Consider the following 26,218-nt stretch of genomic DNA (forward strand, 5'->3'; position numbering starts at 1 on the left):
GATTCCTGGATAGGTACATGGAGCTATGGGTAATCCTAGATAAGTTGTAAGGAAAGTACATGTTCTGCACAGCATTGTGGGCCGAAGGGCCTGTATTGTGCTGTATGTTTTCAATGTTTCTGTGTTTACCGACAGATGGGTGGTGTGAAATCTGTCATTTTGCAGCAATACATAAAATATACTATAAGTGACAATAAGTGAGCTAAAATGTTGAGTGTGTGACTTCAGGCTCCTTGATGGTAGCAATGAGAAGGGGGCATGCCCTGGAAGGTGAGGGTCCTTCACGACGGACACTGCTTTCCCAAGGCTTTGCACTTTGAAGATGTCCTCAAAGCTGGGGAGGCTAGTGCTCGATGGAAGTGGCATATAGTGTACACTTATACACCGTAAAATGTGCGCTTATACACCACCTTTAAAGTTATTAATTGCCACGTTGATCCGCACTAGAATTTGACACTGGTTTATTGGAGGAAGGGGAATGGCAAGGTTTGAGGAGGGAATTTCAGTTTGCTACTGATGTATTCATTAACCAGGCGTGTGCACAAGAGAACAGAGCAGTACTAGTGGGTCAGGGGCCATTCTGGAGAGTCAGAAGGACAAGACCAAAGAAAAATTGAACAGCAGTTGCAAACCAGGTACAGGCCAAAGCTTCCCTGATTTCTTTGAACAGTGACCTCCTGCCACAGTGTAACCTCGTCTGCCTTTTCCAAGTTCTACCTGCTCTTTTGAACTACCCTTGTGATCCAATAACAAGCCCCACAAAGGTTGAATGAGTGATTCAGGAAGGTGGGACTGCTACTGACAGTGACTCAGATGGCAATACATTGCAGCTCTACATGCCAGGCTGACCGGAGCAAGACCTGAGACCAACCATCATAATACAATGAAGTAATCATACAGTAACACACACTAAAAGCTGGAGGAGCTCAGCAGGTCAGGCAGCATCTATAGAGGGAATAAACAGTCAATGTTTCAGTCTAAGACTGGGAAGGAAGAGGGGAAAAGCCAGAATCAGAAGGTGGGGGTAGGGGAAGGAGGTGATAGGTGAGACCAGGTGAGGGGGAAGGTGCCTGGCTGGATAGGGGAGGGGGGGGGATGAAGTAAGAAGCTGGGAGGTAATAAGTGGAAGAGGTAAAAGGCTGAGAGGAGGGGAGAGTGGATCATAGGAGAAAGGGCTGGAGAAGGGACACCAGAAAGAGGTGATAGGCAAGTGAGGAAAAGAGTAATAGTAGGTAGGGAGCCAGAGTTGGCAATGGAAAAGAAGAGAAATTACTGTAAGTTAGAGAAATCAATCTCTGTGCTGTCAGGTTCAATGGTTCAATGGTTCTGTTTATTCTCAGAGAGCGTATACAGTCTGCAACCTGAAATAGACATTCACTAAAAACAGAAGAACCCCAAAAAAATGAACGACAGAAAAACATTACAAATCCAAAAGGCAAACATGAGGAAATCTGCAGATGCTGGAAATTCAAACAACACACACAAAATGCTGGTGAAACGCAGCAGGCCAGGCAGAATCTATAGGGAGAAGCACTGTCGACGTTTCGGCCTGAGACCCTTCGTCAGGACTAACTGAAAGGAAAGATTATAAGAGATTTGAAAGTAGTGGGGGGAGGGGGAAACGTGAAATGATAGGAGAAGACCGGAGAGGTGGGGTGAGGCTGAGAGCCAGACAGGTGATTGGCGAAAGTGATACAGAGTTAGAGAATGGAAAGGAACATGGGACAGGAGGTCTAGGGAGAAAGAAAGGGGGAGGAGAACACCAGAGGGAGATGGAGAACAGGCAGAGTGATGGGCAGAGAGAGAAAAAAAAGGAGGGGGAGAAAAGCTAAATATATCAGGGATGGGGTAAGAAGGGGAGGAGGGGCATTAATGGAAGTTAGAGAAGTCAATGCTCATGCCATCAGGTTGGAGGCTACCTAACTTCTTCAGTGTAGGCATCACTGGCAGAGGCTTCGCAGTAGTAAATTTAAAAGGCAAACATGAGGAAGTCTGCAGGTGCTGGAAATTCAAGCAGGGTCTCCCAGTGGCCACACATTTTAATTCCACGTCCCATTCTGATATGTCTATCCATGGCCTCCTCTACTGTCAAGATGAAGCCACACTCAGGTTGGAGGAACAACACCTTATATACCGGCTGAAGGGCCTGTTCTGTGTTCTGCTGCTCTATGCTCTGTGTTGTAGACAGAACAGCTCAAGTGAGTCTGCAGAGATTTACTCATGGGCGAGTGAAATGTCCCCTGCTCCAACCCAGTCGCACGCTGCAGATGTACAACGGCACCCAGGCAAACTGACTCGAGCAGACAGGTAAGCAGAGCCCAAGCCCTGCTGTCGGGTGATGAAAGGGACTCACAGAATGCTTACTGCTGTTCATAAAAATTTCTTTTGTCATTCTTCAGAGGGCCTCGCTATCTGCATTGTCATCTGCCAATGTTTTCACATCAGTTCCTTCCACCTGCTCGGGGAGTGTTTTTCATTTCTCTTAAAGGATTTCATACCAGCTGCCTTGAGCTGGGAAGACATGCCCTTTGCTATCTCCCAGCAACGTGCTGTCAACAGGGTGTAATCAGAGTTCCGATAAACACTAACAGACACAACAGTTTCCTCCGTGAGCCGACAGGTTGAATGTCACAGCTCCATCAGATAGCTTCTCTGTACCTGGCGAGCACCACTCACGGGCTCTGTCCATAATACCATAACACATAGCAGAATTAGGCCATTTGGCCCATCTATCTGTCCTGCCATTCGATCGTGGCTGATTTATTAACCCTCTCAGCACCATTCTCCTGTCTTCTTCCCGTAACCTTTGAGACTCTTACTTATCAAGAAACTATCAAACTCAGCCTTTAATATACCCAATGACTTGGCCTCCACAATCGTCTGTGGCAATGAATTTTACAGATTCACTGCCCTCTGGAAAGAAATTCCTCCTCATCTCTGTTCTAAAAAGACGTCCTTCTATTCTGAGGCTGTACCCTCTGATCCTCTACTCCCCGGCTATAGGAAACGTCTTCTCCTTTCCACTCTATCTAGGCCTTTCAATATTCGATCAACTTCAAGAAGATCGTTCTTCATTCTTCTAAACTCCAGAGAGTATATGCCTAGAAACATCAAATTATCTTCAAACATTAACTCTTTCACTCCCAGAATCATTCTCTTGAACCTCCCTGGATCCTCTCCAATGCCAGCACATCCTTTCTTAGATAAGGGGCCCAAATGTCTGTCAGTACTCCGTGTGTGGTCTGAATCAAGTCCACCTGTACATTCAATGAGGTGGACCTCATTGTATATAGTTTATGATTATTTGCACTACTGTTTTCGTTTGCTTTAAATTCTGTACAGAGAGAGCTCAGGGAAACGGAGATCAGATTCCCTGTATGTGTCCTCATACTTGGCGATGATAAAGGATTCTGATTCTGAACAATGTCTCATACATCCTTGCATTCATGCCATGCTATTACAGTTCAGGGCATCGAGTCCAGTCCCGGCATCCACTGTAAGGAGTCCCCGTGGAATGCATGAGTTTTCAGTGGGACTCCGGATCCTCCCACAGCCCAAAGACATACTGGGTAGGTGAACTGACCACTGTGCATTGTCCCATGAATAGGTTACAGTTAAATTGGGGTTATTGGGGGTTGCTGGGTTGGTGCAGCTTGAGGGGCAGATAGGGTCCTATTCTGCACGGTGTCTCAGTAAGGAGAGGCTGGACAAACCAGGGCTGCCTTCTCTGATAAGTACAACAGATTCATCAGATGCTGGAAATCCGTAACGTGGGTCCAGATGAAGGGTTGACTCTTTATTTGATACTGCCTGACCTGCTGAGTTCCTCCAGAATCACCACTCTGCGGGAATATGCAGACTTCCACTGAAGACCACTGGATAGTAGTCTTGAACAAAATGATCATATTTGCCCCCACACTGCCCCTGACTGCCCATTCCACACACCCAGAACACTTTCTCCACATTCCTCCTTTAAATTATCCCACACCCCATCTTAAATCACTTTGTGGTATTTCACAATTCAACCTTGGGAAAAGATTCTACCTCTCTATGTCATCTATGCCTTTTATAACCTGTCCTTATAGCTCATTTCATCTGATCTAAGCAGGATTCTGACAATCTTCTTTCTGTAGCCCTTCTGAGGATATCACAACGGTTCCCCAATGGGGTGTGCTGAATAGCACACAATATTCAATGTCCAACTTAATCACCCTCTCCCAGGGCAGGGACAGTTAGATACAGAGTGAAGCTCCCTCCACACTGTCCCATCACACACTCCCAGGGCAGGGACAGTTAGATACAGAGTGAAGCTCCCTCCACACTGTCCCGTCACACACCCCCAGGACAGGGATAGTTAGATACAGAGTGAAGATCCCTCTACACTGTCCCATCACACACTCCCAGGGCAGGGACAGTCAGATACAGAGTGAAGCTCCCTCTACACTGTCCCGTCACACACTCCCTGGACAGGGACAGTCAGATACAGAGTGAAGCTCCCTCTATACTGTCCCATCACACACTCCCGGGGCAGGGACAGTCAGATACAGAGTGAAGCTCCCTCTATACTGTCTGATCACACACTCCCTGGATAGAGACAGTCAGATACAGAGTGAAGCTCCCTCCACATTGTCCCATCACACACTCTCAGGACAGGGACAGTCAGATACAGAGTGACGCTCCCTCCACATTGTCCCATGCATATTGAGGACAGCTCAGGTTGGATGCAGCTCTCTTTGTGTTAGAGAGTTATGATAAAACAGTATCTTTGCAGACAAACCACATGTTATAGATTAGTTTACTAAATCGAGACACCAACAGCTTTTAAATTGCAAATATATCACAATCCTATTTTCTGTCATAGCAAAGGTCAAAGTGGTTGGTGATGAAGCTGTGGTCTGAGCTGTGTTCTGAAGGGTGCTGGATAATGAGAATCCTTTGGCAGACAACTGCCTCGAAAGGTCAGCAGACTACTACAGGATGCTGAAAGGGTTTCCAAATGCTATCTGTTAGTTTTATTGTTGCTTTCTCATCTTTTCCTTCCCCCCCCTCCACTGAGTGTGGCGACACTACTCGGCGACAATTGGACTATTGCAGGTTTGTTCTTGCCAATGTCCCATGCAGCATCTGTCTAGAGGACGTATCACTAATAGACTCCAGTATATTTACTGTACCTTTCTCTCCCTTCCTACAGTCCACTCTCCTCTCCTATCAGATTCCTCCCTCTCCAGCCATACCCTAAGGCGGCCATTAGGCTCTATATTGAGTCAACCTATAGCTGAGGAAGTGATGACCACCCCCTGTCTTGTTAGGCTGTTTGTAGTAACTTATTTTTTATTCTTTCTACTTCTCTTCTAATATTTATATCTGTGCACTTGCAATCTACTGTGACACTAATTTCTCTTGGGATCAATAAAGTATCTTTCAATCTTCCCCTTACCTTTTTATTCTGGCATCTTCCCCCTTCCAGTCCAGTGCTGAAGGGCTTTGGCCCGAAACATCACCTGTTTATTCATCTCCATAGATGCTGCCTGACCTACAGAGTTCCTCCAGCATTTAGTGTGTGTGATACTTCAGATTCCCAGTATCTGCAGAATTTCTCATGTCTACATTTTTTTTGATTTTTTTTTTGTGTTTCTGTAAATTTTCTGTTATCCAGTATGTGCCTTGTGTGGTGTATGACTGTTGGTACTGTGTTTTGCACCTTGGCCCTGGAGTAACACTGTTTCATTTGGAGGTATTCATGTATGGTTGAATGATAATTAAACCTGAACTTGAACTTGATCTGTGTCTCTGTCATTGTCTTCCTATTGTTCCGTCAACTTTCTCCCTCTCCCTTTGCTTCTACTGGTCTCACAATCCTGTAGAAAACCAGTCAGCCCATTGTCTCCATATTAACCCATTTATCTACCACTGCCTCTATCTCCTTCTTGGCAGAGATATGATGAACAGTCTGGATCAATTTCCCAGGGAAGAAAAGTCGAGTACTCAAGGGTATATTAAGATGAGAGAGGAAAAGTTTAAAGGAGATGTGTAGGGCATGCTTTTTTTTTCTTTCTACAGAGGGAGTGGTGGGTGCCTAGAACTCATTGCCAGATTTGATGGCGAAGATAGATAAAACAGTATGTTGAAGTTATATAAGAGATTTGTGAGGCCTGATCTGGAGTATCGTCTGCAGTTTTGGTCACCTACCTACAGTAAAGATATAAATAAGGTTGAAGAAGTGCAGAGAAAATTTACTAGGATGTTGCTGAGTCTGGAGGACCTGAGTTATAGGGAAAGACTGAAGAGATTAGAACTTTATTCCTTGGAACATAGAAAACTGAGAGGAGTTTGATAAAGATATACAAAATTATGAGGGGTGTGGATAGGGTAAATGCAAGCAGGCTTTTTCCACTGAGGTTGGCTGGGATTACAATCAGAAGTCATGGGTTAAGGGTGAAAGGTGAAATGTTAAATGGGAACATGAGAGGAAACTTCTTCACACAGAGGGTGGTGAGAGTGTGGAACGAGCTGCCAGTGGTGCGTGTGAGCTCAATTTCAATGTTTAAGAGTAGTTTGAATAGATATATAGATGGTAAGGGTATTGAGGGTGTGATCCCTGTACAGCTCAATGGGATTAGGCAGTTCAAATGGTTTCAGCATGGATTAGATGAGCCAAAGGGCTTGATTCTGTACTGTAGTTCTCTATGACGCTGGTTCTGTTTAAGCGGTTGTTAGAAAGCCACATGAATATGCAGGAAATAGAGAAATACGGTTTATGCAGGGATTCCCCGATCTTTGAATCCCTCTGATTCCACTGAGGAAGCTGAGGGCAAATGTCTGCAAGTCCTTGAGTCCACTGAGGCAGGAGGCCTGTGCTGGGGTTATAGGACTGTGTATGTATGTGGGAGGGTAGCTAGGAGGGAGGTACGGCATTTGTTTCAACGGTGTCATTTCATTGCTTGGCATGTTGTGTTTTGTTGTTCTGCCAAGCATAGTCTGACTGGCACGTTGGTGCCAGCGTGTGTGGCAATTCTTGCAGGTTTCCCCCCAGCTCATCCTTGGGTGTGTTGGTTGTTAAAACAAAGAACTCATTTCACTGTATGTTTCGATGTACCTGTGATCGATCAATCTGAATGTGAATCACGCGTAGGTAGAAGGACCAATTTAATTTGTCATCATGTTCAGCACAGGCATTTGTGGGCCGAAGGGATTGTACTCTTGTATGTTCTAATCCAGAGATCTGAGTTCAAATCTCCCCATGGGACTTGCAGAATTAAAATTCAGTCTTACTATGGTATTTAAAATATAAAACTCATTGTTGGTCAAACTCATCATCTTCACTACTGTCCATCGTGTGAAGAGGCCTGACCATGCTTACCACTGGCCTACATGTGACTTCCAGACCCATCACAGTGGTTTATTGTCAAATGGTCCAGCAAGCCATCCCACCCTGTTTAAGGGCAGTTTGGGATGGGGCAATAAATGCTGGCTTTTCTCGAATACTGACGTAGGACCTCTTAAAGCCACATTAGAACATAAAATGTAAATCAGTAAAGCATACTACAGGCACTTCAGCCCACAAAGTTATGCTGACCCTTTAACCTAATCTAAAATCAATCTCATGAATCTCAGGGTTGTATATGGTGACATACGTGTACTTTGATAATAAATTTACTTTGAACTATCCCTTCCCTCTCACCTAGCCCTTTATTTTTCTGTCAGCCATGTGCCTATCCAAGAGTCTTTTAGACACATGCATGATAGTGGAACATACTCCCAGAGGTGTTGGTACACAGTGTATCTGCTCTATCTCCACCCTGGCAGCTTGTTCCACATACCACCACTCCTTATGTGAAAAACCTAACTGACATCCCCCCTATACTTTCTTCCAAACACCTTGAAATTATGTCCTTTCATATTAGCTATTCCTGCCCTGGAGAAAGGTCTCTGGTTGTCCTCTCTATCTCTGCCTCCTGTCATCTTGTACACCTGAATTGTCTTTGCTTCAAAGATTAGAAGGGGCTAGAATCAAATCAACACAGACAAAATGCTGGAGGAACTCATCAGATCAGGCAGCAACTATGGAAATGAATAAGCAGTCAACATTTCAGGCAGAGACCCTTCTTCAGGACCGGAAAAGGAAGAGGAAGATGGCAGAAAAAAAAATTGACAGGAAGGAAAAGAGGACCAGCTAGAAAGTGATAGCTGAAGCCAGGAGTGGGGAATCAATTGGGAAGCTGGGAGGTGATAGGTGGCAGAAAAAGGAATCTGATAGGAGAGGAGAGTGGACCAGGGTTGAACTGGTAGGAGGAGGAGCTCCAGGGGGAAGTGATAGGCAGGTGAAGAGAAGAAGTAAGAGGCCAGAGTGAGGAACTGAAGAAGTGAACAGGGGGTATCAAATTGTTTGTTTCTGTGGCACAGTGGAGCCTTCTTCCTTCTCCCAACCCTTCACGTCTGGCCAACTTTCCCTCCTGTAGAGGAACAACACAGTAAATGACCTTGACACATTTGACAGTAGAATATACTCAAGACAGGCCAATGCTCCAAACCCCTAATGACAGGACCCGAATCTTTCTCTGATCTTGGTAGTAACTTATTTCATAAATCAGCCACCCCAACACTGGTTTCTTTCCAGAAGGAGTGATGTTTCTTTCCACTGAACTTCACCCTCTTAGAAACACACAGCATTCATCACTGCAGATTTAAAGTGGGTTATTCAGTCAGCACAATGTTTCTGGCAATTTGGTTCCATGAATAACGGACTGTCCCTGTTTTGTCTGAGTGGTATCTCAACTGTTTGAGCTTCTGACTAAAAACTTTACAAGTGACAGATTGATAAGATGCCTGGAAAGGTATCAAGAGACACAAAAAAAAATGGATTCAGGAGCCGGGGAGGGGAAGAGTTGGTGTGGAATTGGAGAGGATGGGATGGGGGAGTGTGTGGTGTTGGACGTCAGAGAAGGGAGTGAAGCAAATACGAGAATGGTGTATTTTGCTAAGTAGTTATGATTCGTTGCCAGCTCATGAGTTTTGCCATGAACTTCTCCATCTCTGTTACATAGGCGTTTGCATAGTGAGCGTGGGGAACCTTGTTCACTTAGCAACAAGACATTATCCATGAAAGAACAGAGAGAGCTTGTATCGATTGGGTGACAAAGTCCCGACCTCTTCCTGAATTCTTAAAGGCTCTCAGTGAGTCCCTGGGGACAGTCTGAAGCTTTCAAATGTTTCCAAAATACCACAACAATTAGATTTGGCCATTGCTTGTTGCAGCAGTGCTTGGAGAATTTTGATTAAACCAAATTTAGAAATGGAATGTAATAACAAGAAAGGTTTACATTTCTGTAGCATTTTCCCTATCCTTGAAAAATCACAAAACGCCTCAAAGCTAGTGCAATACACTTTAACTGTAGTTTAAAACAGGTACAGAGAAATACATAAACACAGGAAATTCTACTGATGCTGGAAATCCAGAGTAACACACACAAAAGCTGGAGGAACTCAGCAGGTCAGGCAGCATCTTTTGAGGGGAATAAATAGTGGACGTTCCTGGCTAAGACCCTTCATCAGGATTGGAAAGGAAGAGGACAGAAGCCAGAAGAAGTTGGATGGAGAGGGGGCAGTACAAGCTGGCAGGTGATAGGTGAGACCAGGTGAAGGTGAAGGTGAAAGTGAGCGGGTAAAGTCAGAAACTGGGAGGGGATAGATGGAAAAGGTAAAGAGGCATTCCTCTATGAATATCTCGATATGCTGGGAGACCAATGGGTTTCAGGCAGACCAAAGGTGCCTTTCACCAATTTGATGATCTTCCTGCAGCTTTTGATGGGTGTGTCCCCGTCTGTCCCTGGGAACAGCTTGTGAAGGCATTACAGATCAGAGAGTTAGAGATCCGAGGTATATGAAGAGTATGCCGGTCTATGAGAAAGTGATCTCATCAAATAGACCCTGAGGGCTATCATTATCCTGCCTGCTGTGTCTGGGTCCCATCAGCCGGAGTCTAGCCGCCCCTCCTCTTGCCATTTCAGGAGGCAGAGGGACAAATGAGGATGGCAGTAACGTATCTGAACCCAGCTGAGGTTGGTTAATTTTTATTTATTTATTTAGAGATACAGCATGGACCAGGGCCAATGATCTAACCCCAGTAACCCATCTATTTAACCTAACCTAACCACAGGACTATTTACAATGACCAATTAATCCACTAACTGGTACGTCTCTGGAATGTGGGAGGAAAATGAAGCACCCTGAAGAAACCCACTTGGTCACAGAGTGCAACGTACAAACTCTTTACAGACGATGCTGGAATTGATCTCTGAACTCCAATGTCCTGAACTGTAAGAGCATCACGCTAATCAGTGATGCCCAATGAAAGACCATTTCTTGATCAATGGATTTAACATTGTCTTGACTCTTATCTCGTTAAATATTATGATTATTCACTTTACTGGGAGGTTAGTTACCTAATTTATAAGCTACCCTTTTGGTCTCTCCTCTCTCTGCAACAGCAGGGATATAGCCCAAATTCTTGACCTTTCTCCAGTCAGTGACATATCTTTACCACACAATATTCTATCTCCTGAACAAGATCATCTCTTCTGTACAATCCTACCTATACTCTTTCTACCGGACAACCCCATCTCTGCTGAATAATCCATTTGAAAGCTGATAAGTGTTTAAAATGTCCAAGACTGAGAACGATACTTTGTTCAAATAAAAAGGATACAGGGAGAAGGTAGGTAAATGGATGATAAATCAGCAATGATCAAATGATGGAGGAGACTCCATGGAGACAATGGCCTAATTCTGATCCCACGTCATGTGGTCTGATGGAAAACCCACACAATCACGGGGCAATGTGCAGACTCCACATGGACAGCAGCCAAGGTCAGAACTGAACTCCAGTCCCTGGTGCTGAGAAAGATTCTGGGAATGAAAGGGTTAATGAATGAGGAGAGTTTGATGGCTCTGGGCCAGTACTCACTGGAGTTTAGAAGAATGAGGGAGGATCTCATTGAAACCTGTCAAATATTAAAAGGCCGAGATAGAGTGGATGTGGAGAGGACGTTTCCTGTAGTGGGGGAGTCTAGGACCAGAGGGCACAGATAGAGTGGATGTGCAGAGGATGCTTCCTATAGTGGGGGAGTCTAGGACCGGACCACACAGAGGGAATAGACATGAGGAAGTTCCTTACCCAGAGTGAGGGAAAGCTCTGGAATTCATTGACACAGATGCTGTGCAATCCACGTCACTTTGTATATTTAAAGGAGAGGTTGAGAGATTAGTCAGAGCATCAAAGGGTCTGGAGAGGAGGCAGGAGAATGGGGTTGAGAGGGATAATAAATCAGCCATAATGGAATGGCGAAGCCGTTCCCTTCTGACATCATCTGTAAGGAATCGGTATGTCCTCCCTGTGGAATGCATGAGTTTTCTGCAGGTTCTCCGGTTACCCCCCCCCCCCCACCCCACCACCACAGTCCAAAGACATACTGGTTGACAGGTTATTGGTCATTGTAAAATTGTCCCATGACTCAGCTAGTGTTACATGGGTGGTACAGATCGAAGGGCTGGATTGCACACCCTATCTCAGTAAATAAATAAATGCCACCTTCTCACAGCTACCATCAGGCAGGAAGTACAGAACCCTGGAGACCCCACCACCAAGTTCATGAACAGCTACTTCCCTTCAACCACTCGATTCTTGCAAATGATACTATGACCTCTTTGATCACTATGCAGTAAAATGGACTTTTCTTTGTTCTATTTGTGTTCTTCCTTGAAAAAAATGTGTAGAATTTATTTTTAATTTACGTTTCTTTTGTGAATGGTGTGTCCTTGTTTCTATGTTCCTGTGATGCTGTGGAAAGTAAATTTCTCATACATGGAGATGTACAGATGATAACAAACATGACTTTAAATGTGCAGTGAGAGGTTTGATGGGCTGAATGGCTGTTTGCATATCTGTCCAACTGGATGAGCAAGAACCATTACTAAGAGTGGGTTTGCATTGTATACTGTTAACTGCTGCCTCACAAATTAAGTAGAATAATTGTCACAATCGAGTTCAGATCCATTCTTTAACTGGTGGCATTGTTAAAACCATCGCCGAATGAAAGGTTCAAATACTTCTGTACTACATTGCGTCTCAGCTCTGATATAACCAGTGATTGATTCCAACCTAACGGTTGAATAATAAAGAATAATTTTCTTCCAGTTATAATGCCAGATTTGAATAATCAATTCTTGGTTGCAAAAGGAACCACAGACATTTCAGGAATCATTAAGGACACCCACCACTTGGGACATGCCCTCTTCTCATTGCCACCATCAGGGATGAAGTACAGAAGCTTGAAGACACACTCAATGTTTTAGAAACAGCTTCTTCCCCTCCACCATCAGGTTTCTGAACAGACCACGAACACTACCTCACAGGTTTTGCTTTCTAATAAAACTACATTTTAAATTGAACTTTTTAATCCATATTAGTTATTGTTTTTAAGAATTATAATGTATTGCTATGACAAACCAACAAATTTCATGACATATTTAAATTATATTAAACCTGATTCTGATTTGGGAATACAGTGGATTTTGGTTAATTAGGCCATCGGTTAATCTGGCGGCCGCTTTTTTGGGACAGCTCTTAAAGAACAAAATCTAATTGAGAAAATAGCTGGGATTCCCTTTGTTTATTTGGGATACTATGCTGCTTAATTGAGACAAAAGACTGTTGCTAGTTTCTAACTAGCATCAGTCACGTGCGCTTGTGCGGCCATTAGACATTACACCATACTTAAGAGTGAACAGTTTTTAAATAGCATCAGTTGTGTGTGTTTATGTTCAAAAATCAGTGACTTTTGTCACTGATAGTCAACAAGAAATTACCTATAAGACAAATCTCCCCTCATTCTCCTACACTCTAAGGAATTAAGACCTAACCTATTCAACCTTTCCCTATAACTTTGGTCAAGTCCTGGCAATGTCTTTGTACATTTTCTCTGAACTCTTTCAATCTTGTTGATATCTTTCTTGTAGGTAGGTGACCAAAACTGCACACAATACTCCAAATTAGGGCTCACCAATGCTTTAGACAACTTCAACGTAACATCCCAAATCCTGTGCTCAATACTTCGATTTACGAAGTCCAATGTGCCAAAAGCTTTCTTAACGACCCTTGTTGTGGTCTCAGACAGAGTGGTTGCCATGATGCATTCAGATAGGATGCTTTTGACAGTGAAAGAAGGCCAGAAAGGTGGAAAGATAGGAGGGGGAAAAAGTGGAGAGAAGAATACAAAGGAGAGGATCAAAACCCTGACTTGGATCAATATTGGATTCAATTGCTCTTTTGGATTTTACAGGGATCATAATCAGAATCAGGTTTAATATCACTGGCATATGTTGTGGAATTAGTTATTTTTGCAGCACCAGTACCTAATATATATTTTAAAAATTAAATTAAGTAAGTAGTGCAAAAACAGATTTAAAAACAAGAGAAAAGGTATTTGAGCTTCAGAGAGTGGTGAGTGTTATTGGTAGGGGAAAACTGAGCTGAGCGACTACGTCTGTGGCTTAGTGTTAGGAATGAACAGTGCTCACACTTACAGCTGTGCTCTGCTTTATCATTAAGCTATTGATGTGAAGGGTCTCAATCTGATGCCCAGCTCCACTCTGCATACAGTACTGTAATCTCTTGTGCAAATAACTGCTGTTTTGGATAGCGGGTTTGAAAGCTCTGCATGCTCAGGAAAATGACAGTGCTTCAAACAATCCAATCACACCCTGCTGGATTTCAATCTGCACAAATCAATTGGCCTCTACCTTTCTATTGCTGCACCAGCTTGCTACAGTGAGTCCCGGGACTTAGACCCCTGAAAATAGTGATTAGGATGGTAAGTGAGTAAGTAAGGAACCCGAAGGTGGTGGTGTTCCCCTGCATTTGTCCTTCTTACAGAGTAGTGCTGTGGTTAACACAACTCTAGAGCACCAGTGATTTGATTCGTGCCGCAGTTTGTACATCCTCACTATGACCATATGAGTTTCCTCCTGGTGCTCCAATTTCCTCCCACATTCCAAATGGGAGCAGGAGCTGCTTATTCAGCCCATCTAATCTGATAACCCATTCAATAAGACCATAATGTCAGTTACTCTATGTTCATTCACATCCATTAGTCAAGGGATGTGTTTGAGTCTCAAGTCCTTTCAAACATTAGCATGGTGATCTCCCCTTGAGTGGTCACAAAGGCTCTTGACTGGATATCTAGTTTGAATGGTAGTGCATCTCACTGAGTATAGGAATTGGGTTGTTATTTTGAAGATATACAAAATGTTGGTGAGGTCTAATTTGGAGTATTTGTGCAGTTCCAATCACCTGCCTAAAGGAAAGATAGCAAAAGATTGAAAGAGTACAGGACAAATTTACAAGGATTTTGCTGGGGCTTGAAGACCAGTGTTATAGGGAAAAATAGAACAGGTTAGGACTGTATTCCCGGGAGCATAGGAAAATGAGGGGAGAGTTGATAGATGTATACAAAATTATGAGGGGTATAGATAAGGTAAATGCAAGCAGGTTTTTTCCACTGAGGTTGCATGAGACTACAACTACAGGTCATGGATTAAGGGTGAAAGGTGAAATGTTTAACAGGAACACAAGGAGGGAATTTCTCCAGTCAGAGGGTGATCTAAGTGTGAAAAATGTTGCCAGTGGAAAAGGCAGCAGAAGAGTCCTGATGAAAAGACTCAGACCAAAACATTGGCTCATTCTTCCTCTCCATGGATGCTGCCGGATCTGCTGACCTCCAGCACTTTGAGTGTGTTGATCTTGATTTTCAACATGTGCAGAATCTCATGTCTGTGGTGATACATATTCTATGCCAATATTTAAGAGAAATTTGGATAGGTACATCAATAGAGGTCCAGGTGCAGGTTGATAGAACTAGACAGAAAAATACTTTGGCATGTACTGACTGGGCCAAAGAGCTTGTTTCTGTGCTGAAATGCTCTTTGACTCTATCTAACATTACAGCAATCCTTCAGTCCAGCAACAGCCTCAGCTACCCATGCCACTCACCAATCCACAGCCGTCAGAGAGCAGCTGAAGTGATGGGGCTGGGAGGGGATCAAGATGAACAGCTGTTCCACGCTGAACGGACCCTGGTCCAGATGTTGTGCTAATAGATGCCTAGACTGACAAAACAAAGGTTTGTTCAACCTACTGTAAAAAGGGATTGCTGGTTGGGTTGGTGAGAAAGGAGACTGGCACTGGGGGTAAGCAGAGGTGAGAGAACAAACAGGAAATGTTTTGCTTTCCCCACATATCCTGCATTATAACTTTGAACAAATGTGACACAGGAGCAATCAAGCAAGAATGATCTATAAAAGATGGAATAAATTATGTTGCTTCTTTTGGCTGACTAGTTAATTGCATCTGCTTCATACATCTACAAACAATCCAGTGTATTAATTACATTCTGTATGAGAGATCCCACTCAGATCTCAGCTGACAGTTTCCCTGAGTTGGTTAATTACGTTCACTCCGGGTAGCCTCCACTACATCCAAAAATCCTTTAAATCACAAGACCATAGGACTAGAACTAGGCCATTCAGCCCATTAAGTCTCCTCCACCATTCCATCATGGCTGATTTATTACCATTCTCAGCCTCATTCTTCTCCCTTCTTCTGATAACCTTTGACACCCTTAATAATTATGACCCTATCAACCTCTGCTTTAGATATATGCAATGACTTGCTCTCCAGAGCTGTCTGTGGCAATAAATTCCACAGCTTCACCACCCTCTGACTGAGAAAACATCCTCCTCATCTCAGTTCTAAATGGATGTCCCTCTACTCTGAGGATGTGCCCTCTGCTCTTTGACTCCTCCACCACAGGAATCATCCTCTCCACATCCACTCTATAGAAGCCTTTCAACATTCGATAAGCTACAATGAGATCCTCCCTCATTCTTCTTAACTTCAATGAGCATAGGCCCTGTGCCATCAAATGCTCTTTAAACATTAACCTTTTATTCCCCAAATCATTCTCATCAGTGATCACAAGTTTAGGAGGTACAGCAAGTAGCTCAGTGGCTGCAGCCTGCAGACAAGGTAGGAAAAAGATCAAAATATTAAAGGAGTAAGGTGCACAATCCCATAATAATATCCTGTCATGTCTTTTTGGTTCTTTACTCTGATCTCAAACCTCTGTTCCCCCGCAGCTATACCCACTCATGGGGAAGACTTTCTGAGTAAACCCCGAGGGTAAAGTCCAGAGCTGGGGTCCCTAAGCTGGACCTATGTTGAGTTTGACACTGACTGGCAACTCCTGTGACACTGCTGGTGCCAAACTGTACTGGTCTCTGCCGTTCCTTTAGATTCATCAGCTGCATGAAGGGGGGAGCCTACTGCATAGGCAACTTGCTCTCCATATCCTACTGCCCTGGCTTGCATGTGACAGCCCGGACACAACATCCATGGTCGATGGAGGCTGCACTGTGTCTTTTCTCACTGTTTCCCAATGAAAGGAAGCCTCGGTGTTCTCCCTCTATTTCCAAAGCACAACTACAACGGCCAGCATTTCTGCCACACTCTTCACCAGAAAAATCTCTTGAAGTCTTTTCCAATCATCACAGTGCTCTCAGAAGCCAGGCAGCCACAGTACACCGTAAACTGCCACCAGGTGTACAAGATTACATGGAGTACGAGTGGGGTGAATGTATGGACAGTCCAGAACAAGAAGTCCTAGATTTAGGGTGAAATGTGAATCACTTAAGGGGAACCTCTTTAATACCCGAGGGTGGTGCGAGCATGGAATGAGTTGCCAGTGGAAGTGATAGAAACAGGCTGACCTGTGACATTTTGGAATAGTATGGTATATACATGAATAGAGGGGTACGTAGGTTGTGTTGGTTGTTAACGCAAACAACACATTTCACTATAAGTTTTGATAAATCAGTAAATTAATCTGAATTGGAAATAGTCCCTGTGGAGTTAGATGAGGCCAGGCAGAAAGCCGGGAAGAGCAAAGATGGGCTGATAGGCCTGTTTCTGTGCAGAGGTACCGTATGACTCCATGGCTTGGCAGAAGGAAGCCAAGCAGGTAAGGGGCCAGTCAGGGCACCACCCAAACCCACACATGGGCAATGATTATAACTAGTCACAGAGTCAGAGTCATTCAGTAGGCCTACAGGCCCTTCAGCCCATCTCATCGATTCCATTTGTGTTCTCCAGTGAGCTTGTCCCATCTTCCCGTGTTTGACCATAGCTCTCAGAGTGGAGAATCAATGGAATTCTTTGCCACAGGCAATTGTGGAGGCCAAATCTTTATCACAGAGGTTGATAGATTTTTGATTGGTTAGGCAATGAAGGGATATGGGGAGAAGGCAGGAGATTGGGACTGAGAGGAAAATTGAATCAGCAATGATGAAATGGTGGAGCAGACTCAATGGACTAAATGGCCTAATTCTGCTCCTATATCTTTTGGTCTTATGGTCTAAGCTTCTCCTATCCATGTACTAATCATGATGGCTTTTAAAAATTGCTAAAAGGTCTGTCTCAAACACTACTTCTGACAGCTTATTCCAAATACACACCACACTTTGTGTGAAGTTCCCACTCCTGATGTCCCTTTTAAATACTTGCCCTTGATCTTAAACCCATACTCCTTTGACTTTAGTAATTCCTTCTGGGGGAAAAATTTCCTCTCAAGACTACTCAACATAGAACATAACACCACAGTACATGCCCTTTAACCCAGAATGTTGTGCCGACCTTTTAACCTACTCCAAGATCCATCTAACCCTTCCCTCCCCAATAACCCATCATTTTTCTATCATCCATGTGCCTAACGAAGAGTTCTTAAAAACCCCTATTGTATCTGCCACTATCACCACTCCTGGCAGCACATTCCACACACCCACCACTCACTGTAGAAAATCTACCTTGAGACCATAGATATCGGAGCAAAATTAGGCCATTTGGACCATCAAGTCTGCTCCATCATTTCATCATGGCTGATCCATTTTCAGTCTCAGCCCCAAACTCCTGCCTTCTCTCCATATCCCTTCATGATCTTGATCATCCCCTGACTGATCAAGAATCTATCAACCTCTGCCTTAAATGTACCTAATGACTTGGTCTGCACAGCTGTCGGTGGCAATGTATTCCACCGATTACCCACTCTCCGAGTATAGAAATACCTCTTCATCTCTGTTCTAATTCAATGTCCCTCCATTCTGAGGCATAATTTTAAGGTGAATGGAGGGAAGTATAGGGGGGATGTCAGAACCATTGATTCTTCCTCAACATTTGATGGAAAGGAAATAAAGAGCAAAAAAGGAGGGAGTGCAGAGATGAAAATGGATTGAGTGATGAAGAGCCACTGTACTGATTTGGGATCAAACCTCAACCACAACTCAGTATCAGCAAAACAAAAGAGCTGATTATTAACCTCAGGTGCAGGAAATTGGGAGTCCATGAGCCAGTCCTCATTAGGAGATCAACAGCAGAGAGGATCAGTTTCTTTAAATTCCTTGGCTTTGCCATATTAGATGATTTTTCCTGGGACCAGGACGTAAGTGCCATATCAAAGAAAGCACAACAGCATTTCTACTTCCTTAGAAGCTTGGGTGAATTCAACATGTCATCTAAAACTTTGACAAACTTCTATAGATACAAATTGAGAGTATACTGACTGGTTGCAACACAGCTCAACTTTTGGGTTTGTTAAATTTTTCTTGATACGGAAACATCAATGCTTAGGAAAGCAAAGATTTACAGAAAGTGGTAATACAGCTCAGTCAATCACACGCAAAGCCCTCCCCAGCATTGAGCACTGCCACAAAAAAGCAACATCCATTGTCAAGGACTTCCACAATCCGGGCCATGCTCTCTTCTCGCCTCTACCGTCAGGCAGGAGTTACAGGAGCCTTAGGTCCCACACCTCCGGGTTCAGGAACAACTATTATGCTACAACCTTCAGAACCCTGAAACAGTGTGGATAACTTCACTCACCGCAGCACTGCACTGACTTCCCAGCCTATAGTCTCACTTTTGAGGACTCTATAACTCACGTTCTCAGTCTCTTTTTCTATTTGGACTATTTGTCCTCTTTTTGCACATTGGTTGACAGACATTGTTTATATGTAGTTTTCATAAATTCTGTTGTATTTCTTTGTTTTCCTGCAAGAAAATGAATCTCAAGGTAGTACACGGTGAGATATACATACTTTGATAACAAATTTACATTGAATCCATAATAAAGGGTGTAGCTTTCAGAATGCTAAAACAATAGAAGCCTACAAGGACTCTGGTGCAAGACACACAAAATGCTGGAGGAACTCAGCAGGCCAGACAGCATCTCTGGAAAAGAGTAAACATTTGATGTTTCAGGCCAAGGCCCTTCATCAGGACTCCCAATGAGGATCTCAGCCTGAAATGCTGACCATAGATTTTTCCATAGATGCTGCCCAGCCTGCTGAGATCCTCCAGCATTTTCAGATTTTCTCGTGTTAAGATTCTGGTGTTATTCCTGTCACCAGAATCTTTACAGTATGGCCCGCAGTCCTCACACTTCAAGTTCACTCCAAGGCCAGATGCTGAAATAATTATCTCACTCTTCTAAATCCTGAGCTAACAAGTGTGGGTAGGAATTTCCGCCCGTGTGTTAACAGGTGCACAGAGAGGAAATTAAACCTGCTAAAGATTTTTCAAATCTCTGTCAAAGAGGTGTTTCTCTTATCCCAGCTGGTTACAGTGCAGTTAGGAGGTGGTGGCTTTTGCAATGAATATCTGACTGAGCTAACATAGAACATAGAAATTTACAGCACATTACAGGCCCTTCGGCCCACAGTGTTGTGAAATCTACTCTAGAAACCCCCCAGAATTTCCCTACCGCACAGCCCTCTATTTTTCTAAGCTCCATGTATCTATCGAAGAGGCTCTTAATAGACCCTATTGTATCTGCTTCCACCACCACCATTGGCAGTGCACTCCACGCACCCACCACCCGGTGTGAATTGGACTAATGGTTGGACAAACTTTGGTTGCTTACTCTAGACCCCCAAACGCTGAGGGGTGACAGGATTTAGAAATTATCAGGGGCATAGATAGGGTAGACATTCAGAATATTTACCCGAAGTTAGAAATGCCAAACATGCTCCACATTCCTCTCCCTTCAAATTCCTTCTTCTCTAGCCCTTTACCTTTTCTACCTATCAGCCCCCAATTTCTTACTTCATCTCCCCTCCCCCATCCACCTGGCTTTACCTGTCACCATCTAGCTTGTCCTCCTTCCCCTCCCCCCACCTCCTCATTCTGACCTCTTCTCTCGAGAGGGTGAAGTTTAAAGGTAACCTGAGGGGCAAGCTCTTTTTTCCTTTCATCACACAGAGAGTGGTGGGTGCCTGGATTGTGTGACCAGGGGTGCTAGTAGAATCAGGCAGTCTGGTGGGGTCTAAGAGGCTTTTGGACAAACACGTGAATATGAAGGGAACGGAGGGATACGGGATGATACTCAGGAGGAGGACATTTAATATATATTGGCATCAAGATCTGCACAACTCTGTACTATTTATTGGTTTGTTCATTGTCCCCTTTTGTATGTTGGTTGTCAGTCCTTGTTAACTATAGCTTTTCATAAATTCTAGTGTATTTTTTAGAACTGTATTCCTGTAAATACCTGCAGGAAAACAAATCTCCAGGTAGTACATGGCGAGACACACTCAGTGGCCACTTAGCTCGTTAATGCAAATATCTAATCAGCAACTAAATGCATTAAAGCATCCAGGCACAGTCAAGAGGTTCAGTTGTTGTTCAGACTAAACATCAGAATGGGACTTAGGTGACTTTGACTGTGGAACAATTGCTGGTGCCAGACAGGGTGGTTTGAGTATCTCAGAAACTGCTGATCTCCTGGGATTTTCACACGTGACAGAATCTAAAGTTTACAGAGAATGGTGCGAGAAACAAAAAAGCATCCACCAAGCGGCAGTTCAGTGGGTGAAAATCCCCTGTTAATGAACGGTGAGAGGTGAGTGGCCAGACTGGTTCAAGCTGACAGGAAGGCGACAACCACACGTTACAACAGAGGTGTGCAGAGAAACATCTCTGAATGCACAGCACATTGAACATTGAAGTGGATGGGCTACAACGGCAGAAGACCACACTGGGTACCACTCCTGTACCTTATAAAGTGACCACTGAGTGCATGAGTACTCAGATTAAACATGTGATTAAATTTTGAACTGAACAGCATTGTGAGCCAAGTGGCTGCCCAGTGCTGTTCTGTTTGATGTTCCCTTTCTTCCCGTCTCTGGTCGGTCAGTCAGCCTCTCTCTCCCTTTCCCACCTTCCCCACGGCACACTCTTACCTCTCTCCCATTGTCCATTCCCACCTCTCTTTTCCCTTTGCCAATTCTGCAGCTACAGTTCTACCAGTTCACCCCCACCCTCCCCAGGAGCCAAGACAGGACATGACACTTGCAAATTTCTACAGATGTAATTCTGCAGAGAGAATTGCATCACCATCTGGTATGGAGGCTCCAATGCACAGGATTGGGACAAGCTGCCGAGGGTTGCAAACTCTGCCAGCACCATCATGGGCACTAGCCTCTCCAGCATTCAGGACATCTTCAAAAGACGATGCCTCAAAAAGATGGCATCCAACATGTAGGACCCCCTTCGTGCCCTCTTTTCACTGCCACCATCAAGGAAGAGGGCCAGGAGGCTGAAGACACACACTCAGCAATTTAGAATCAGATTTCTGAATGGGCATTGAATCTATGAATGCAACCTCACTACTTTTTTGCTCTCTTTGTGCACTACTCACTTAATTGTATATATTTGTATTTATAATTTATAGAATTTTTATTGTGCATTGCAATGTACAGCTGCTGCAAAAACAGCATATTTCATGACATGAGCTGGTGATATTAAGCCTGATTCTGAATTAAATCTAACATAGTGTGTTGTGAATGAGAAGATCTGGGAAATTCTGCCCTCTTACGATGTCACTGATAGATGCAGACTGATCATTTTATCCCTTTTTTTGGAAAGAGTACACAGAAAAGGGTTAAAATGATTTATCCAATTATTTTGATTAAAATATGAATAAGGTTGTTACTGTAAGTTAGGTTGGTGCTATTAAGGTGAAAGACAATTGCACTTGGAATGGGTTATTCTGACTGACTGAAGCTGACTTTATTTTGGTAATGACTCACAATAAATGGATTCTTATCGAAAGACATTTTGCAATTCTTTGCATCTTCAATGTAGCATCAGTTTAATGCAGTAAATTGTTAAATAGAAATAATTGGGTGAAGCTCTGGATGAAAGCACATGATTACTCACTGGGTTATTGGGCTGAAAGAGGGAGAGAGAAATACACTGGGAGGGTGGGGGAGTGGAGAGGAAGAGGAGAATGAGAGAGGGAGAAGGGGAAGAGTGTGAGCAGAAGGGGAAATGAGAGGTAGAAAGAACAGGCAGAGGGAGGAGGTGGAGAGACAAAGGAAGGGAGAGTGGGGCGGGGAAGAGTGTAGAGAGAAGGGGAACCAGAGCTGGAGAGACAAAGGCAAAGTGAGGGAGGGGGGAGTGCAGGGAGAAGGGAAATCAGAGCTGGGACAGTCAGAGGGAAGGAGAAGTGGGCAGGGGTTTGGAGGAGTTGGAGGGAGGTTGGAAGGGGAAATGGGCAGAAGTGATGGGAGGGGCAGAGGGAGAAGAGAAGTAAGGGAGGGAGGGGAGGAGAGAAGGGAGGGGGAGGGGAGGAGAGAAGGGAGGGGGAGGGGAGGGGGAGGGGAGGGGAGGGAGAGGGGAGGGGGAGGGAGAGGGGAGGGGGAGGGGAGGGAGGAGAGGGAGGAGAGAAGGGGAGTAGGGTTTGGAAAGGGATGGAGAGGGGCAAGGGGGAGGTGAAGGTAGGGGTGGGTTTGGAAACTGGATGAATTGGGAAGGTGGCTGGATGAAGATGAGGGGTTCGGTAAAGGCTGGAGATCGAAATTATGGAAATTAGGGACCAGTTTACAGAGAATTAACAAGCATGCATAACTAAAGCTGCCGCTGGATTGTTCACTGTCCCGGAACCAGCATTGTGAATGTCCTACGAATGGCCCCGGGTGTGGGCGGGGTTGGCAGTGGTCTCAGGGTCTGTGGATGCGAGTAAATATCAGGACCATCTCAGGGACATTGGCACATCCCCTGCACACACACACGCGCACGTTGTACATATACAGTTACACTCATTGACACACATCCATAGACACGCATTCTTTCTCCCATCCTTATACACGCACTTTTAGTGATACAACAGGCGTTTCTCTCACACGCACACACAACACACTAACACACGCACACGTTTGTGCACATACAGATACCCTCAGAGAAAGAAGCACATTCATTCTCTCATACTCAAGACACTCGGGTTTACACACTTACACACACAGACGGTCTTTCACTTTCTCACACTCACGTTCTCTTTTTCACAGACACACACACCCTTACACGCACAAACTCAGCATACACCCGACCCATCCTTTTCATCAAACGCACCGCCCAGAACACATTTTTGACTGGTACCCACCGACAAGGAGAGCCAGCGCACTGTATAGTCCTTTGTGACAAGGGATTGTGCATTGGAATACATACACTCAGCAAATACACCAGCCCGGATCTCAAGGGAATCCAGTTTATCAGTCCACATTTCAAGCTCTCCCCAATAACGATGGAGCCGTTTGGGGGTTTCGAATATCAAATATTACCCAGCCAACCCCAAAATGCATTCTTTTCGACTCTTGCCTGCTGCGGGATGTGGAAAGAATTTTCTCCAACCTCAAAAAGTCTCCAGTTGCCAAAAAGAACCCCCCTGCCCCCCACACAAGTGATTACCCTCGCCTACTTCCCCGTTCCGTTCTTTGCACTTACAATGAAAGCCTTGCTCCCCCCTCCCTGTCGCAGGGAGGTAAGGAGGGGAGTTTCAATCTGAAACGGTCTTTGAAGTTAAGCATTTTCTCTTAACCCGGAGAACTATCTGCATCACGGGGAAATACAATCTCAGATAACGAGCTTTTCTGTAGATGAATCTTGTTCTTAATTCTTAAAACAAGGGTTGTGTATTTCACCCCACCCACCTCAGACCCAAAGCTCAGCCCGCAATCTCTGCCAATTCTTGTCTTGTCGGGGACTTACCAAAAACTTGGGAGAACAATCCACAGAGAACGAGGAAGACCAACAATCCCATCCTGGCATCGCCGCTGGGCGGGGGCGCGCCAAGACTGCCAGGCAACTTCCAGCGGGTGAACGGGAGGTAGAGAGGGGGCTTGTGTTCCACAGACATCCACCCCGATGCACAGGAGGGTAATTTGTTGAGCGAGGGCCTTGAATGAAGTGCGGGCAAACGGGAACGGCCAAGTTGGGAACAGTTCCCCTCCCGGCGACAGCGGACAGATCCGAGCCCTCTTGGTCGGCGGAGCTTGGACTGGGTGTACCGCGGCTGAAGGAATCCGTCAGACGGAGGAAGCGATTGAATCCGATATCGAGATCTCAACTTTTCTCGTCAGAATGCGGAGGTCGGCGGAGAATCCTTGGATTTGATCCTGATGTTGTCCAAAATCCACAATCTTTAAAACCTCTCCCTCTCTCACACACACACACATGCACAAACACACACACACACACGCACACACACACACACACACTCTCTCTCTCCTCTCTCTCTCACCCACACACTCATACACAGCCTTGGATACTGTCGTGTCTTCTCCACCGTCGGGTTTCTGATGACCGACTTACATTGTAGTTCAACTGGTAACAAGCAATGGTATTTTATCTTCAGCCTTCCGTTTCAGAGTTTCGTTATAATCCGGCTGCATCCCTTCTCTGCGGGCAGGCGTAGAGTTCTACTTGGCACGGGGTAGGTCTTTTACATCTTCAGCAGTTGTGTGAGTGTGTGTGTATGTGTATGTGTACCGTATCTTCAGCCTCAGACACACATACACACACACACACTGGCGCGCTCTGAAGCGGCAAGAGAACAGCCCGAGAATACCACCGGCACAGAGAGAGAGAGAGGAAAAAATACACACAACTTGGGAAAAAGGGGTGGAGAGAGCCTGTGGAAAGGATGGTCTGGATTCAACCATTCAGGCGTGAAACAGAGAAGCGGAGGCACGGGATTTGGCTTGGGTGCCGCGCGAATGCTTTTAATGTTCATGTGAAGTTCGACAAGGAAAGGGGGAAACGTGTTTTTTTTTCCATCAATTGTCTGAAGCTCAAATTGGTAGATTCGGCTCTCCAATTCCTTCAGTTATCGAGGCACTGTCTAAGTTCGGGCTCGGTGCGCGCTGTTTTGGGTGTGCAGAAGCATTCCGGTACTTTTTGGACAATATTTCTAGAATTAATCTGTCATTCAGATGCAAAGAAGTCAGGGTTGGGGATTTTAAAATATAAATTAGCACTTCTCTCTACCACCTGGTGAGTTTTAAAAAATTACGGAAGCCCTCCGTTAAAATCCTGAATATTTATTGGTTCTATCTAACATTATTCAGATGGAATTCCTGGCTTCGGACCGAGTTGACAGTCGCAATCTTTCCTTCTGTTCATTCTCCACTAGTTTGGGCTGTTTTTTTTTTAAAACCATCATTCGCGATTGTAAACTATTATCACCAACTGGTCACCACGCCGAGGAATTTGGATAGTACGAGCACATCAGGTTGCAACACAAAGAGCCTCTCCGAGAGATAGCCATGGGTCTCTCTCAGAATTTCGTAACAGGATACCTCTCTCTCTCGCCACTTAACGTGAACAGCTATCAGAACCATTCTCCGCAAACTATCTGATGGTCTGTCTGACCGACTATCCCTTCCTGCCTATCATGGGCAAAAAATTTCACGGGGGGAACCGAAAGCTCAGTGTGCACAAAATTTATTTGCGTACAAGAAACAGCAGTCTCTTGCGCCTCCTGTTGGTCGCACGGTATACAGAGTCTCCCCAAGCCAACATTTTACTATTACCCCCAATTCAAACACGTCGGGGAAGATACTGCACGCTTTATCAAACATACTTCTGTCTTAAAAACATGAAACTACTGATGCCACGGAGTCTCGCCTTAAAGTTGATGACACAGAAGCGAATTCACTTTTGGTTCGGTCAGAACAAAGACACCACAAAGCGGAAAGAACCCAGCCAGTCAACCAATGCACGTGGGAAGAGAGAGACCAGGCAATGTTTTGGGTCTGGGATCCTCTTGGCATTTGCTTC

General features: G+C 44.6%; 1 protein-coding gene across 5 annotated transcripts in view; it reads right to left on the reverse strand.

Annotated features, from left to right (window-relative positions):
• The window catches only part of robo2 (roundabout, axon guidance receptor, homolog 2 (Drosophila)), a 596,210-nt gene extending 571,176 nt beyond the window's left edge, over positions 1–25,034 (reverse strand). For 4 of the 5 annotated variants that reach the window (XM_059969002.1, XM_059969005.1, XM_059969004.1 and 1 more), the window contains exon 1: positions 24,149–25,034. In XM_059969002.1, the coding sequence (XP_059824985.1) occupies positions 24,149–24,296 (148 nt within the window). In that variant the 5' untranslated portion in view covers positions 24,297–25,034. The remainder of the gene's footprint in view (positions 1–24,148) is intronic. The other variant, XM_059969003.1, reaches the window with a different exon arrangement.
• Positions 25,035–26,218: the final 1,184 nt, after the last annotated feature.

The sequence above is a fragment of the Hypanus sabinus genome, chromosome 4 (assembly GCF_030144855.1).
Source record: "Hypanus sabinus isolate sHypSab1 chromosome 4, sHypSab1.hap1, whole genome shotgun sequence".
In the NCBI taxonomy this organism is placed as follows: Eukaryota; Metazoa; Chordata; class Chondrichthyes; order Myliobatiformes; family Dasyatidae; genus Hypanus; species Hypanus sabinus.